General features: G+C 37.8%; 1 protein-coding gene across 7 annotated transcripts in view; it reads right to left on the bottom strand.

The window, feature by feature from the left end:
• Window positions 1-14,874, bottom strand: part of DST (dystonin) — a 296,486-nt gene that overhangs the window by 94,486 nt on the left and 187,126 nt on the right. For 6 of the 7 annotated variants that reach the window (XM_061460567.1, XM_061460568.1, XM_061460569.1 and 3 more), the window contains 5 exons: window positions 10,839-10,991; window positions 8,584-8,817; window positions 7,059-7,340; window positions 4,739-5,284; window positions 2,165-2,341 (listed from right to left, as the gene is read on the bottom strand). In XM_061460567.1, coding sequence (XP_061316551.1) covers window positions 2,165-2,341; window positions 4,739-5,284; window positions 7,059-7,340; window positions 8,584-8,817; window positions 10,839-10,991 — 1,392 coding nt within the window. Of the gene's footprint in view, window positions 1-2,164; window positions 2,342-4,738; window positions 5,285-7,058; window positions 7,341-8,583; window positions 8,818-10,838; window positions 10,992-12,623; window positions 12,858-13,855; window positions 14,003-14,203; window positions 14,420-14,576; window positions 14,715-14,874 lie in introns of all 7 variants that reach the window. The other variant, XM_061460566.1, reaches the window with a different exon arrangement.

The following is a 14,874-nucleotide window of genomic DNA, read 5'->3' as shown; positions in this document are numbered from 1 at the left end:
CAAAACGATTGACTTCACAGTTTATGAGTCTCCTGAGGCCAGCGCCATTGGATTATGCCTAGGTTTGTCCATCTAACCAAGGAACACAGGTTTAGAGACTAGGCCAACAGCCACTTGCTCCAGAGTCAACAGAGAAAGACAGGAAGGCTGAAACAACTTCTGAAAGTGTCTTTCTCTCCCCAGTGTATAAAAGTACTTTAGGGTCAATAGTCTTTATTTCAGGCATCTGTGCTAGTGTATATGATGTATCTTTGTTTTGATTTCTTACTTTATACAAGTCCAAAATGAAGGGACTTCTCATTTATCTTTTGATACATACTAATTCAATGAACATATGACTCAGAAGGTAAACCTATTTGCCCTGCCAGGACAAAGAAGTCATGTCAGTGCATTCAGCACTGGTATCCAGAGCACAGCAGTGTGCCAGAACATAGCATAGTGGGTCTTATTGACCCACTTGACACAATAAAACTCAGACAGACCTGAGAATAATTTTTCCTTATACTAGACAAATACAGTGTACTTGCAGAGGGAGAAAACAAAAAGTACCAGAAAACCTTGTATGCTGTCAGAAAGCAAGCAAGCTGATGCTAGGAGCACTGAAGAACAGTTAATCCCTATAAAAAGATTAGACCCCACCATGGTGCCAAGGTCTGTGTCTAGCTGGATTATCAGCTGCATGTGTTGCCTACCAGCGACAGCTCTTAGTTGCAACACCTGACTTCGTCAAAAATACTCTTTGTTCTGCTTTCATTAACTGGCTTGCTTTCTTCAGCCTCCTGTTTTTTCTGATGCTTTGGATCTTTTGACACATTGTACCCTCTCCCTTCTTCCAAGCTCATATTCATTAAGTATTCTTTTGTGTGGCAAGTAATCCATGTAGGCATCTCATAAAGATCCCCAGTACTCACTCCTTTTGTATTACTTGCATGAAAATTGGCATTATATAGGATATAATTCTCTTTGGCATAAGAAACAAAAAGTTTAAACAAAGCTTCAAATCATAATTGGTGTTACTCCTACTTTTCTAGCCCTTGGAAGCACAAATGTGTCCCGCTGTCAGGAGTTCAAAATTTACACTTTCAATTTTGACATCTTAAAACATCACTAGGATTTGTCTCCTTTGATGTGTCATGCACCGAAGTGTTTGGCAATACCAATGGCAGGTTTGAAAGATACTGTGTGGTAAAGGTAACTACTTCTCAGGCAGATGCATGGGAAATTGGTTAAAGCATGTACCTTCCAAGAGCCACTGACTATCATTTGTCAATAGTAAACATATCAGACCTTCACTGATACTCCACATATCACAGACTAAACCAGTGAGGAAATGCTCAACTAACAGCCTTGCCCACTGAAAAATAATCTTGCATTTTTTTATAGTATAGATGAATGAATGTGTTCATGACCATGATCAAGATTCAGTCCAAAGATGACAGACTGTATGAAACTTTATGTAGCTCACCTTATACCTGGGTTCCTAAAGCCTTCTGTAAACCTACATTTTACGCAGCTAGCTGGAGTTTTACCTTAAGTCTCCATCATCAACCTGTCTTGCCTCCACTAGGATATACATAAAGTTGTGAGGATGGGGGTTAGTGCAGAAAAAAAAACCAAAATACTGTTTTTTTTGTGCAGTGCAAATTATGTTACAGTCACTCTCTGCAAGGCATATAGCCCTGGATGCAACGGGGGCAGGCAAACAGGCTGGTCACAGCACACTGCTTATTCAGTAAGATCCCTTTCATAATGCAGTAATGCACAAATGTGAACATAGAAAAGCAGGTCACAGACAACAAACATCAAATAGTCTTTCCTATCAGGAAGTCTGTCCCAAGCCCTACTCTATTGCCAACTATAATCATTAAATCCTTTCTTAGTTCAAAAACTTCCCAGGTTTCACCCTATCTTTTGCTAAGTGATATGAAAAACATCTTGCTTTCATCACTCCTAATGGCACCTTGGGCCCTCATTTTTTTTCACCCTAGTGCTTTTCAGGTAACACTCTGAACAGCTGAATTTCAGAACTATGATAGCTTCATGCCCATGTGCAAGGCAAGAATTTGGCCTGCAGCCACTTGGATTACATTAGATTAGCCTACTTTTCAGACAAAAAGCAGTTCCTTATAAGACAGAAGTACTTCTGGTTTTTAAAGCTTTTCACCTTCGTTTCTTCTAGTTGTCTCTGGAGATTTTTGGGATCTGCTGCAATTGGCTCTGATAGTTGTTTGTTCACAGTTATTTCAGAGGCTTGGAGAGCTGACGAAAGTCCAGATGATGCATCTTCATAATGCTGGTATTTATCCACCAGGTCTTTAAGGTTATTTCCAAGGATGCTACACTAAAAGAGTAGAAAACAAACAAGCAAATACCCAAGCGTTAAAATGTGTGCTGCATTTCATAGCAATCTCAAGGTCATACTTTCCTTCCTGAAATACTACATGATTTTTTTCCTATCATCATTCCACTGTCTAAGTGATTTCTGAACTTAAGCATGACAGCTGGACAGGCTATGCAGGTCATCCCAGTTTGTGCTCCTCAAGTGTGAGTTAGGCTGAATTCACTGATGCAGGTGGGAAACTGGAATCTAACCCATTATACTGGAATAAGGAAAGCATTAGCAATACTTTTTGATCCATCAATGTAAAAGATTCTTTATCGCTCTGACACCAAAAATGCAGCCAGTGGAAACTAGAATTTTTCTTCAAAAACAGAAGATACATGTATGTTCATTGAACTACAGGCAGCAGAATATTGCTCTCATAAATACTTTACCTGCATAGCAAATCCAAAGTGATATGGCTCAGTATTGCAGATACACTTTGTTTTGGTCACTTAAGAATGTCATCTGACCAAGATCCTACTAGTCCTATATGTTACCATGCCCCAAAATATAAACAGTGAATAATCACGTAAAAAGGTCAGTGGAACTCTTTCAGACTTTTCTGGAGATATTTAACAAGCAAATCTGATCGTATCAAATCATATTATTTATAAACAGTTACTTTCAAAATTTATAGTCTGAACTTTCCATACACTGTATTTTCATACTTATATATGGCACTTGTTCTCCATCTGCTGGGCAAACATAGAATGCACTCATTTTCATAACCAGTTAACTGACTTTAAGATTCCTTCAACATATAAGCCTATAAAGTCATACGCCTGTGTGTGAATACAGACCTATAAAAACGAAATCAACATAAATATTTACTGAAAGCAAGAAGCTTTTACAAAAGGCAAAACAATTACTACAAACCCATTTTCAACTTGGAAGATCTCACAAATTGCAGATCTCACTTTTTAGAAGTCAGTCTTTCAAGACTCAATTTAATAAGAAAAGTCTACTTGCTGTCCTTATTTATGGTGAAATGTTTAAAGTATGTCTATTATGTCTGTGCTAGATGTATGTACGGAAGGGATAGAATTTGGCGAGTTGACAAATCTGAGACCACAAAGCAAGCTGTTGGCATAGGATTGTTATGCACATCAAAATAAGCTCTCTGAAAAGTTTGTGATGAAATCTTCAGATTCACACTCAAAACTAATCCAGTAAATCAACTGAAGGAGATCTAACATGTTAATACAAGCTTTTAGCTTCCCTGTTCGTCTAAGTGAAAAGTGAAAATGTGTTTCTGTAAATGGAGATCCTGCTTCACAGACTGTTTGAGAGAACAGCGTTTACATAGTTTTTGTAATCAAGTGATCAAATCCATGTCTTTATAGAATTTACATTTCTCAGAATAACGTTGAAGTGATGAAAATTCCCATACAAAGATGGCAACTGCTGTGGACCAGCACTGTATCAGTGAACACTGAAGCCCTACTAAGGAGTCTGAACCTATGATCTTAGAAAATTACGAAATGGCATAGTCAAAGGATATTGACAGCAACTCCCTCTTAAATGGTTTAATTCATCATTATCTCAAAAGTTTAAAATTGCAAAATATTATCAGTATCAAACAACACTTTGTTTCCCTTAAAACAGCAGGAAATTTGGCACGTGAGACCAGTTAGTGATGTTTGTCTAGTTCTATCAGATAGATTCCATATGTGCACCTGGCACAAACAGCTGGATTATCTTCCTTCGCTAAGGTACATAAAGGATTTTGCACTGCTAGTTTCCCATTAGTTAGAGACTAAGCTCAGACTGTTAAGGATAAAATGCTTATCTGGCAGAAGAGTGGAAAAGAATCGCTATCCTCAAATCACTATGCTCTTGCAAGCCAAGTGCTGACAACAAAGGTCACATTGGGACAAACTATTTCAGGATAAAAATCAAACTGAAATTCTGAATGTTAATCTTGGCATAGTCTAGCTCTCTACTGATTTTATTAGTAAGAAGCCAAGTAAATAAACAGTTGTGGGAAATTTCACAAGGAAGTTGTTAAAGAAATATTATCTATCTAGAAGTATCACAATTTATTTCCACAGCAAAATGCTACTCGGGTCTCCTGTCATAAACTCAAAGAGTTTGTTTAAGGCTGAAAAGTACAATGGAGAAATCTAATCTCATTTCTCCCTTGCAATACATTTTAGAAAATTTCATCCATTCAGACCTTAAACAGTTCAGCACTTGACTAAAGCAACCTTCTAGAAAAGTATCTTGTGCTGTCACCTAACTTTACAAATCAAAGAATTTACAAATTCTCACAGTACTTGTTCCATCAGCTAAACCCTTTCAACACAAAATTCCAAATTATAGTACTCTTTCCGACTCAGTATAAATAAATCTTACCTTAGTATAGAGAGATTTGAAACGATCTGAAGCACTATCCAATTTATTTTGCACTTCAGTATATGTAGCCGAAGTATCAATACCATCTTTGTCAACCTTCACACCATCTCTTTTGCTACATGACCTTGCAGCATCTAAAACTCTTTGTCCAGAAATTGTAATATACCGTAAATCACCTTTGTGAGATATAACATCTTCTGAGAAACTCTTTTGCCGTTTCAATTTGACCATAATACCACTGAAGTCAGAAGCACCTGCCTCCAAATTGTCAAGTTCTTGTTCTGCCTGCTGCAGCCATGTTTCAAATTCACTATAGTCTGCATCAAATTTCTCAAGTTCTTCTCTTAAAGAACGAGTCAATTTCATTTTCCGTTCTGATTCAGCCAAAGCAGTCTCATACTGAGCCTTCAGCTCTTTCATGTTCCTTTGCATCTTGTCTTTTTCTTCAGGGGAAAGGTAATGCCCTTGTTTTTCAAGCAGTGCCTGAGCAGACTGAGTTGCTATTATGATAGCCTGCTGCTGGGAAATAATTTTCTCATGTTGAGCCTACAAGAAAAGAAAGAACAAATAATGACCAGCACCTTCCGGATAGTTCTTTGGAAACAATGAGTAAAATAAAGTCCATCAAAATGACAAAAAAGCTTTATTTATTTTCCTCTTATTTATTTATAAAAGCATTTTGAAATTTAAATGAAAGAGTGACTCCTGGTCATCATATTGCTGTGCAGTTTCAAAATGTCATGAAACATCCAATGGCAATTTTAGTCAGGTACACAGCCTATGACTTAGTGGGAATCTTCAAATATCACTGGAACTCAAAAATACTAGGACATATATACACCACACAAACACTTTCCCCTATACTCTGTCTAGTACAGTAAAAGTAGGTGTTATCAGTCTTTCCCATTTTTTCCTAGTAAAAATTATTTGTGTATTACTGAACACTTAGTGTGCTTATTGTGATCAGACTTTCCCTAATTCCCTGTCTCAAAATAGGATTTATCAAAGAAAGCAGTCAAAGGTAGGCAACTTCCAAATCAAAACTGTTCTGTTTCATGTTACGCACATTGTAGCTATCATTTCAGGCAAACAGATCAAAAGGAATGAAAGCACCAAACAGTAAAGAAAATACAGACACTTTCTTCTTATATTGAGTGAACAAACATTATTATTTAATTATTTTAACTTGATTTTTCAGTTTCAAGAGCAGTGATTCTTATCAAATATATTCAATCCTTCTGACATCGGAAACCAAGACACATTCTGTGCATGGAAATGGTTTCAATCTCATAAAAAAAATAAAGTCATAGGAACTAGAACTGTCTGCCACATAAAACCCCTATTTCAAATACATTAAAACAAACAAACAAACAAAACAAAAAAAAAAAAAAAAAGCAAAACAAAACAAAAAAATTAAAACTCCATTCTTGAAGGTCTTCTACTTCCATGTAAAATAGCTATGTAAAATAGATCGGTATGCTTTTCATCTATGAGTACAGTGAGCAAGTATCCCATAGGCATCAGGTGCAGAAAAGAACTATTGAAAAAGTGGAAGTAAAAGCCTAATGTACACAAAAACAAATGCTGTTATTTTCTTAGGTTTCTGTACCCCTCCCCCCCCCTTTTTTTCATAAGAAAGAAAATCTAAGTATCAGCTACCAGCATAACTGTTTTCATCAACATGGCCATCAAACCACACCTAAAAGTTCTTGGCTGCTCAACTGTAAGTCAACAAAACCCATAAAACTGAGCTTTTATTATTTTAAATGCTTCCAATTATCTTACCTGGAAAACCCGTTTTTAAAATGCTGCACTGTGGTTTTATATAATTCATCCTTCTGAGGCCTGCAAATAGTGCTCTGCTCATATGTTAAAGATACAGGGAATGTAATTTCAGCAAACCTTTATTTGCAGCTACTGGCAACCAGTGTTCCCAGGGTTTGAATCTGTGGCTATTACAAAGATTTTTTAAGAAGTCACATAAAGGTTATGAATTTATGTTGCTGCTTTTCTCATTTCATTTACCTGCATTCATTTCTCACTATAAAAATTAAAAATGGACTCACCATTACGATTCTAAACATTTACCTTGCAGAATATGTCCTTTTTGTTATTTTGCAGGAAACAACATAGTTAACAGCAAAAAAAAGTGACAAATTCCAATACATTCTAACTACTGAAATTCCTACCACTGTATGTCACAAACTTCCTAGTGTCTGTCCCAAAGTCTATGACAGAAAGGATGAGACTGAATTCACTCATGTTGAATGGGGACTGAAACGCTTAGCACCTAAGCATTGCATAAACCCAGTAACAGTACCTTGACTTTCTGATACTGCTGGTTCAGATTATCTTCTGTGCTTTTTAGTAGTCCATCCACCTGAGTTTCAATGTCTTGCTGAATTTCCAGCAGATTACCATTGACGTCATCCTCCTCTCCTTCCAAAGCCTTCACATCTCCCTCTTCATAGTGTGTTCCATTCTGTTCTATTGCCTGCTTGAACTTCTGGCCATACTCTGCTTCTTTATCCACATTTGATAACCAATCCAAGAGATTTTCTATTGTATTTTTACTTTCTTCCAGCTGTTCTATGGCTGCAACCTACATTGAAATTTCACACTTTCAGTTTAGAAATCTTCTTTATGCACTACAAACTATCATATGCAAATACACCATTTAAAATACATTAATATTAAATAAAATTTTTGATTGTCATATATGTTGCTGTTTATTTTATAAAGAAAATAAACCAGCAAACAGTTTATAAAGTCATAATTCATTTGGGTGACTAAATCTCTCCAGAGTATATCAATATGTATTGGGTTTGCAAAGCAAGGTTTCGGTAGCAGGAGGGCTACAGGTTTGGCTTCTGTGAGAAGCTTCCCCCATGCCCAATAGAGCCAATGACAGCCAGTTCCAAGATGGACCCACCACCATCTATGGCTGAGCCCATTAGTGATGGTGGTAGTGCCTCTGTGTTTAAGAAGAGAGGACAAAAAAATGAGCAACTGCAGCTGGAGAGAGAAGTGAGAACATGAGAGGAACAGCTCTGCAGACACCAAGGTCAGTGCAGAAGGAGGGCAGGAGGTGCTCCATGCACCAGAGCAGAGATTCCCCTGCAGCCTGTGGTGCAGCCCATAGTGAGGCAGCTGTGCCCCTGCAGCCCATGGAAGCCCATGGTGGAGCAGATCTCCACCTGCAGCCCATGGAGGACCCCACACCAGAGAAGAGAGATGCCCAAAGGAGGCTGTGACCCCATGGGAAGCCTGTGCTGGAACAGGCTCCTGGCAGGACCTGTGGCCCCATGGAGAGAGGAGCCCACACTGGAGCAGGTTTGCAGGCAGCACTTGCGACCCCATGGGGGACTGACAGTGGAGCAAGTGAAGAGCATGAGGGGTCCTCTCCTGAGGAGGAAAGAGCCATAGAGTCAGTGTATGATGAACTGACCACAACCCCCATTTCTATTTTGCCTGTGCTACTGGGAGGGAGGAGGTAGAGAATCTGGAAGTAAAGTTAAGCCCAGGAAGATGAGAGGGATGGGATGAAGGTGGTTTTTATTTCTCATTATCCTCCTCTGATTTTATTGGTAATTAATTAATTTCCCCAAGTCAAGTCTATTTTGCCCATAACAGTAATTGCTCAGTGAACTCTCCTTGTCCTTATCTTGACCCATAAGCCTTTTGTTATATTCTCTCTCCAGCTGAGAAGGGGAGTGATAGAGCAGCTTTGGTGGGTACCTGGTGACCAGCCAGGGTGAACCCACCACACGATAGTAAGTTGCAAGACGAATTCTGTAAGAAACATAGAAAGCTTGAATAAAGGTACAAAATGGTTGCCTAAAAACCTTTTCTGTTTCCTGCTTAATTGCTGTTGTCATCGCTTTATCCAGTTCTTTTCTGGACTCTTCTGCTTTCTGGCTAAGGAGCAAACACTTTGTCTTAGCTTCATTTAGTTTCTGTTCCAGAATAGTCTTGTCTTCTTGTGACAACCTTTCTCCATTCTCTTTCAAGAAGGATTCAGTATTTTTCACGATCTCTGCCAATGTCTGGGCACTCATTCTCATGTCTTTTTGTATCTCCTTTTGAGAAAAAAAGAAAGAAGAGTAAATAAATTATTGACTAGACCTTTCCAATTACCTTTATTTGAACTATCTCTGTTCTAGGGATAAGCACCACAATGGTCTTTTCTTACCTGGGAGAGCACGATACATTACACATGATACAAAACTGCAGATAAGATTATTACAAAAATAAAATCAATTCAACATCTGACAATGTTGCTGCAGCTCAATCTTTTTCTTAAATTTCAAACCTGCTGGCTTACACTGCTATTCAGAATGAGGCCACATTTTTCCTTTGTTTAGCAGCTCAAATATTGTATATCCATGTATACAGAAGAAAATATATACTACTTTTTAGGTATCAAGAGATAAAGTAAATCTGTTATACCGTATTTAGTGAGTCTGCTCACAAATTTCATCCCATTACCATCTCAACAGAAAGCTGAAGACAATAAGGGGACTGAACAGAAGTCAGAAACTTGTGGTCATCTTTCCCAGGTGGAAGTTTTCAGGTTTTGTTCAGGCCAGAAATGCTGTCAGAATATTTTTACTTTTAAAATCATAATATTTCAATTTCTAAAGAATGCTTAATTCAATTAAATTCCACAGAGGACAGATGTTTAGTTTTAGTTTATCCAAAGCAGTTTGCCTAGTCCTATAAGAGTCAGATGAAAAAACCCTGCCTCTCAGTTATCTGAGGAGAGCTTTAATTTTAACAGTAATTATGCTACTGAATACAGTCACTCAGTTACTGAAATAATGAAGGGTTTTTTCTTTATATGCTGTGTAACACTCTTGAAGCTGCAAGACCAAACATTTGATTCCCATCCTACACTACATATTTTGTAGCAATTATAGAATATAGCTTGGCAGCTAAATCTGCAGCTTATTTTAGCACTTCAGCAAGTATGTTAGATTTTTCCTGAGGACACTATACCAAGACACGATTCTTCTTCTCTGACAAAGATCTCTGTGCTCCCTTTCAAACAGCTCACTGAAGATGCAAGCTCTGTAAAATCTATAAAATACCTTTTTTAAGCCCTCATTTCATTCCCGAGACACTCTTCTACAATGGTGCCTCCACAAAATCAGTCAGCAAATAACAACTGGTCTGCTAGGCTGTCACAAACAGCTGATGGAAAAAAATTTAACCAAATGCTATACCAGGTCTTCACTCCCATGGGTACCCCACGTAGGCCATACATTCTTAAGACAGGTAAGTGGTATTAAAAGTTACCTCAGGGGTGTCTGTATCTTTCTACTGACTATAAGAACTTCAACAAATTAGATTTGTTACGCTGGAGATAAGTAAAGTGAGGCAAAATGAATACGGAGATTTCTGCCTTTATAGATTACTAAACCTGACCTGGAGCTCTAGGGTACAGTAAACTACTATTAGGAGAAGGAAGAAGAGTACCAGGTCCTTCAGTCCTTTGACTATCATAAACTCAATTAATATTAATCAAGACAGAGTAAAAGCTGAGAGGCAAGGTCTTAACAGGAAAACGAGCAAACTGAGAGGGCTCTCTTACACCAAGGAGACTGCAAGCAACACTAGAAAAAAAAATTCAAACCAAAAAAAGAATGTGGCAATGGAAAGCCTCAGGCAAGAGACAGTGTCCAGCAAATTTCTTCAAAATACTGCGAACAGGAATAAGCACCGCCTGATAACCAGTTAAAAAGCTGGTTACATTATTTTAGCATAATAAATGACTGTGATTTTATCACATCTGACAGGAACAATCTTGGGTAATGCATTACAAATTTCATGCCTGCACCAAGAGTACTTCTGGAAATGCCTAGTACATACTCCCTATTCTAGGGTCTCCTAGGTTGAAAATTTCGTTTTTCCCACTGGCACATACTAGAGTGTATTCATGGGGAGCAGGCTAAATGCATGCCCTTAAGCCTTTACTTTTGGTAGGTCAAACAAATCTATTTTACTCTCCCATGACAAGTCTTGTTATTCAACAAAAGAGTGTAGTCACTTTCCTCTGCACTCAGGTTTCCTTAACTTATCTAACTAGAATTGCACATACCTCCTGTTTGGTCTGGTACTGTTCCAGCTCAGCCTTGCTGTCTCCAATAACAAGAGACACTCGCTGTCCAATGAGTCGATTTTCAGTCTGTGTAAGCAAATCACAGATTTCCTGCAGTTTCTCTTTGCATTCCTGCTGCCGTTCAGCCACATCCTATATTAGAGCCAAGTACAATTGAACAATAAAACAAAAACATCCTCACTTCAGGAACCAAAAGACACTCTAATTGGAATTACCTTTGAACATCAATATTGCAAAGCAATCATTTTAAAAGTATGCTGTAAACATGATAGCAGTGGTACAAAGAGCAAGATGAACATACAGAAGTTATGGATAATAAACCTCAAGTATGTTGTAAGTAAAAGAGACCATGTTTGATGGAATTGCCCAGTAGAAGTCTGGCCATGCACATATGTGAAAGATGAAATCTCCAAACGACAGGAGTGAAAATCCAGTCTCTTAACTGCTTGAAGCCTGTGACAAATACTATTAATTCTGAAAAAAGGATATCAAAACAGAGGTTAGTTGTGATTGTGAGTTAGTGTTTGTTGGTATGTATAATATGTTACCTGAATAGAAACATTGACTTTTTAAGCAGCAGAAAAGATCAAAACATGCAAGCTCATTATTGTTACTATGTCCTAGAAGTTATCTGTGCTTTTTCTTTACTCAGTTTCACATTTCTTTCACAAAGTATGGTGGAAACAAATGTTCTTAGAATGGCAAACTAATCCAAAGTCTTCAGAATGCTAAAACACCTTTCACTATGCATAAACTGGAGGCTGAGGTGGTTATTCTGAGTCTTAAGAAGGCTTTTATGAGAGGAGATGCAGCATCTTATCAGCATCCTTCAGTGGCAAACAATGATAGGACAAGGGGTAATGGGTACAAACTGGAACACAAGAGGTTCCACTTAAACTTGAGAAGAAACTTCTTCTCAGTGAGGGTGACAGAACACTGGAACAGGCTGCCCAGGGAGGTTGTGGAGTCTCCTTCCCTGGAGACATTCAAAACCCGCCTGGACGCATTCCTGTGTAACATTATCTAGGTGTTCCTGCTCCGGCAGGGGGATTGGACTAGATGATCTTTTGAGGTCCCTTCCAATCTCTAACATACTGTGATACTGTGATCCTTGACTCTACAAAAGCTGCTTATGCTTGCCAACTGCAGCCATGCCAGCTGAAGACGTAACTGTCCTAACTGGACTCCTAGCTTTCCCACTGCCCATGCCTAGAACTGCAAAGATCAGAGCTGGTTCACTCATATGCTTGTCCCTCTAACCTGTCTCAGTCAAAATAAGCCATGGTAGCAAATCTGGTTCTTTGACTACAAAGACCTAGAAAAAAGGTCAAGACCTGGCAAATTAAAGGAAAATAACATCAGCAGAACAGAAGTGATGAGCAACGGTGCGATAGTAAATTCACTGCTCAATACAGCTGCAGCTGGAAGAGTTCACTGCTTTAACTACTGATACAGCTGCTAAACAAACAACACCTGTGAGAAACCTCAAGTAAATTTCTCCACCTGCTAGGAAGAGCAGACCTGGTCACCTCAGGCTCTACAGATGCTTGTGTCCAAAACTGTGTCTGTCCATAATCTAACATGCTGTTTCTGTGACTGTACCAAGGAAAGACTAAAATGAAAATTCACCAAGTTAATCAATATCATCTCTATAGAATCATCAATAGTAAAACTTAAGATAGGAACACAATACTACATGCTGGTATTAAAATTCCTCATCCATAGACAGAAACACTCAGCACACATTCACACACAAAGGCAAACCTTCTGATCACCCAGCTCTTGTGCTGCCTGTAACCGAGTCTCTAAACTTTCCACTTGAGATGTTATTGCCTCCTGTACTTCCTGAAAAGATTTCTGGGTGGTATTTAAGAGCCTCAGCAGTTGTTTGCTCTGATTAGGAGAAAGATCTTGAGCATGTTCAGAAATGAAGAACTGAACATCAAATGCAGTGGAGTCCAGTTGAGTTTTTTTACAGCCAAGCTCTGCAGCACTGCCCTGTGAATGAACAGAGGGAAATGACTAGCAATGAAGACAAATTCAGCACAAATAAAACACAAGTATCAGTACCCTCTTTTCTTAGCCCCTGTCCCAAGATACTTTTGAAAGACAGTTTGGCCACAGTAAATCAAAACTCCATGTCAGAATCATTCTAACACATTCAGAGACAGCATGTGAATTTATGCATGGTTTGCCTCTGGGACAGTCCATGTCCAAGTAACAAATAAGATGACCTTGAACATCTCTATTTGCTTTCTCATGGATGCCTGAAAACTGGCTGACCTTCAACTCTGGAAGATTTATGGCATGCTAGGTTTAACAGTTCTAGGTTCTAGGTCTGAAGATCCAGTGATGTTAAAATATTTCCTTGAAAGCATTCTTATTCTTGACTCCACAACGAGAAGCCCCATTTCCAACAGTATGGCAAATTCTGCCCACGGTTACGCACAAGACATTACCATGCATACTGGAATCCTATTAAAGCACCATAAAATAATGTAATTTGTATCATTCATACATACAGAGGTGTATGAACATTATTAAAAGTTTATCTGATTTGGTTTTTGTGGCTCATTTCATAGTGCGTAATGAAGATATCTTCCCTCATCTTCCATTCTCACATATAATTGATTTGAAAGCTAACTGAAATTCAGTAGAGTTCCTGGACCTCAGATATAAAGACCCAATTTTAACCACTAAAGTACCTGTATTATAAATTAGATTTCCAAAAAAGGGTCAGATTTATTGCCACAAATGTAAGCAGAACCTGTAGCTTTCTCAGTAAGCCAAACTATACCAAAAGTTTCTTCAAGACATAAAGCAAATCAGCAAGATTTTATTACTGGATTAGAAAGTAGTTGTCATCTTAATGAATTATTTCTAGCTATCTGTTTCAGTAAGAGAGATTAATAACCAGGTATAAAAAACCTAGGTAACAATTCATAGTAAGTAGCAACATTTAATAAGCGCCAACACCTGTTATAAAGAATACCTACTTTAAATAGCTGTAAACTTTGCTTCATCTCTTCCATATCATTAGTATTCACTGTGAAGTCATTCATGGTTTTCCTGTTTTCTGTGATCCAGTCTGAAAATCTCTGCAGTTTGTTTAAAAGTTCCTGGTGTGATACTGCAATCTTAGACTAGAAAGGGAAGTTGTACGTTTATTTATGTTTCTGGAGTCTAGTCACATTTTCTATCATATGAAATAGAATCATAGATGTATTTTTATATTAAGATAAAACAAAATAAAGAAAAACAAACTCATTCTTAGCCAAATTATCTTTAAGAAGGTAAAGATACCTTCTTCAAAAAGGTTAAAATGTACACTGATAGAAACATACCATTTCCAAGTCAACTGCAGAGACTATTTGTTTTGCTTGTTTTGAAGATGTATCACAGACCACCAAAAATGCTTCCTGCACATAGTTGTAACTTATCTTCAGCTCTTTAAGTTTCTCTTCAGGAATATCTCTGTTACAAAGCTTCAAAAAGTCCTCTGTCAACTTCATGTCCTTTTTTAAGATAATTGCAAAAGTAGCCAGTCCTGACTCAAATGACTACAAAGAGAATATATGTAAGATGCATTAAGTTACTAAGGAAGAAAGGCATTTAAATCTGAATAACTGTAATGATATTTGAAATCTCTTTTTTTAATCCAAGGGCTTTTCCTAGCACCCAACACTGAAGTACAAGCACAAAGAATATTTTATTTACCTCTAGTTGTTGCAGTTCACCTTTCAATATTTCCAGGTTGTTACTAATAGGCTGCTGGATATCCAGGTGGCTTTTCATATCTTGAAGCACTGCCAAATGTCCTCTCATTTTCTCTATTAACTGCTGTATTCCATTGATCTGAAAATGAGTTTTAACAGTAAGAAAAGGTTCTCCAAATAGACAAATTTTAAAATAAGCCATAAAAGTCCTTGTTATAATCATAATTTATTTCAAATTTATAATTCATTTTTCCAACTATTTTTCCAATTTAATTATTCTCTCCAGCACTTGGAAGGAT

Source organism: Pezoporus flaviventris, unplaced genomic scaffold (genome assembly GCF_033815535.1).
Source record: "Pezoporus flaviventris isolate CSIRO_AGI_PZ_B2104156 unplaced genomic scaffold, CSIRO_AGI_Pfla_v1 ptg000031l, whole genome shotgun sequence".
Taxonomy (NCBI): Eukaryota; Metazoa; Chordata; class Aves; order Psittaciformes; family Psittacidae; genus Pezoporus; species Pezoporus flaviventris.
Note: the sequence above shows the minus strand (reverse complement) of the source record. Positions and strands in the feature narration are given on the sequence as shown.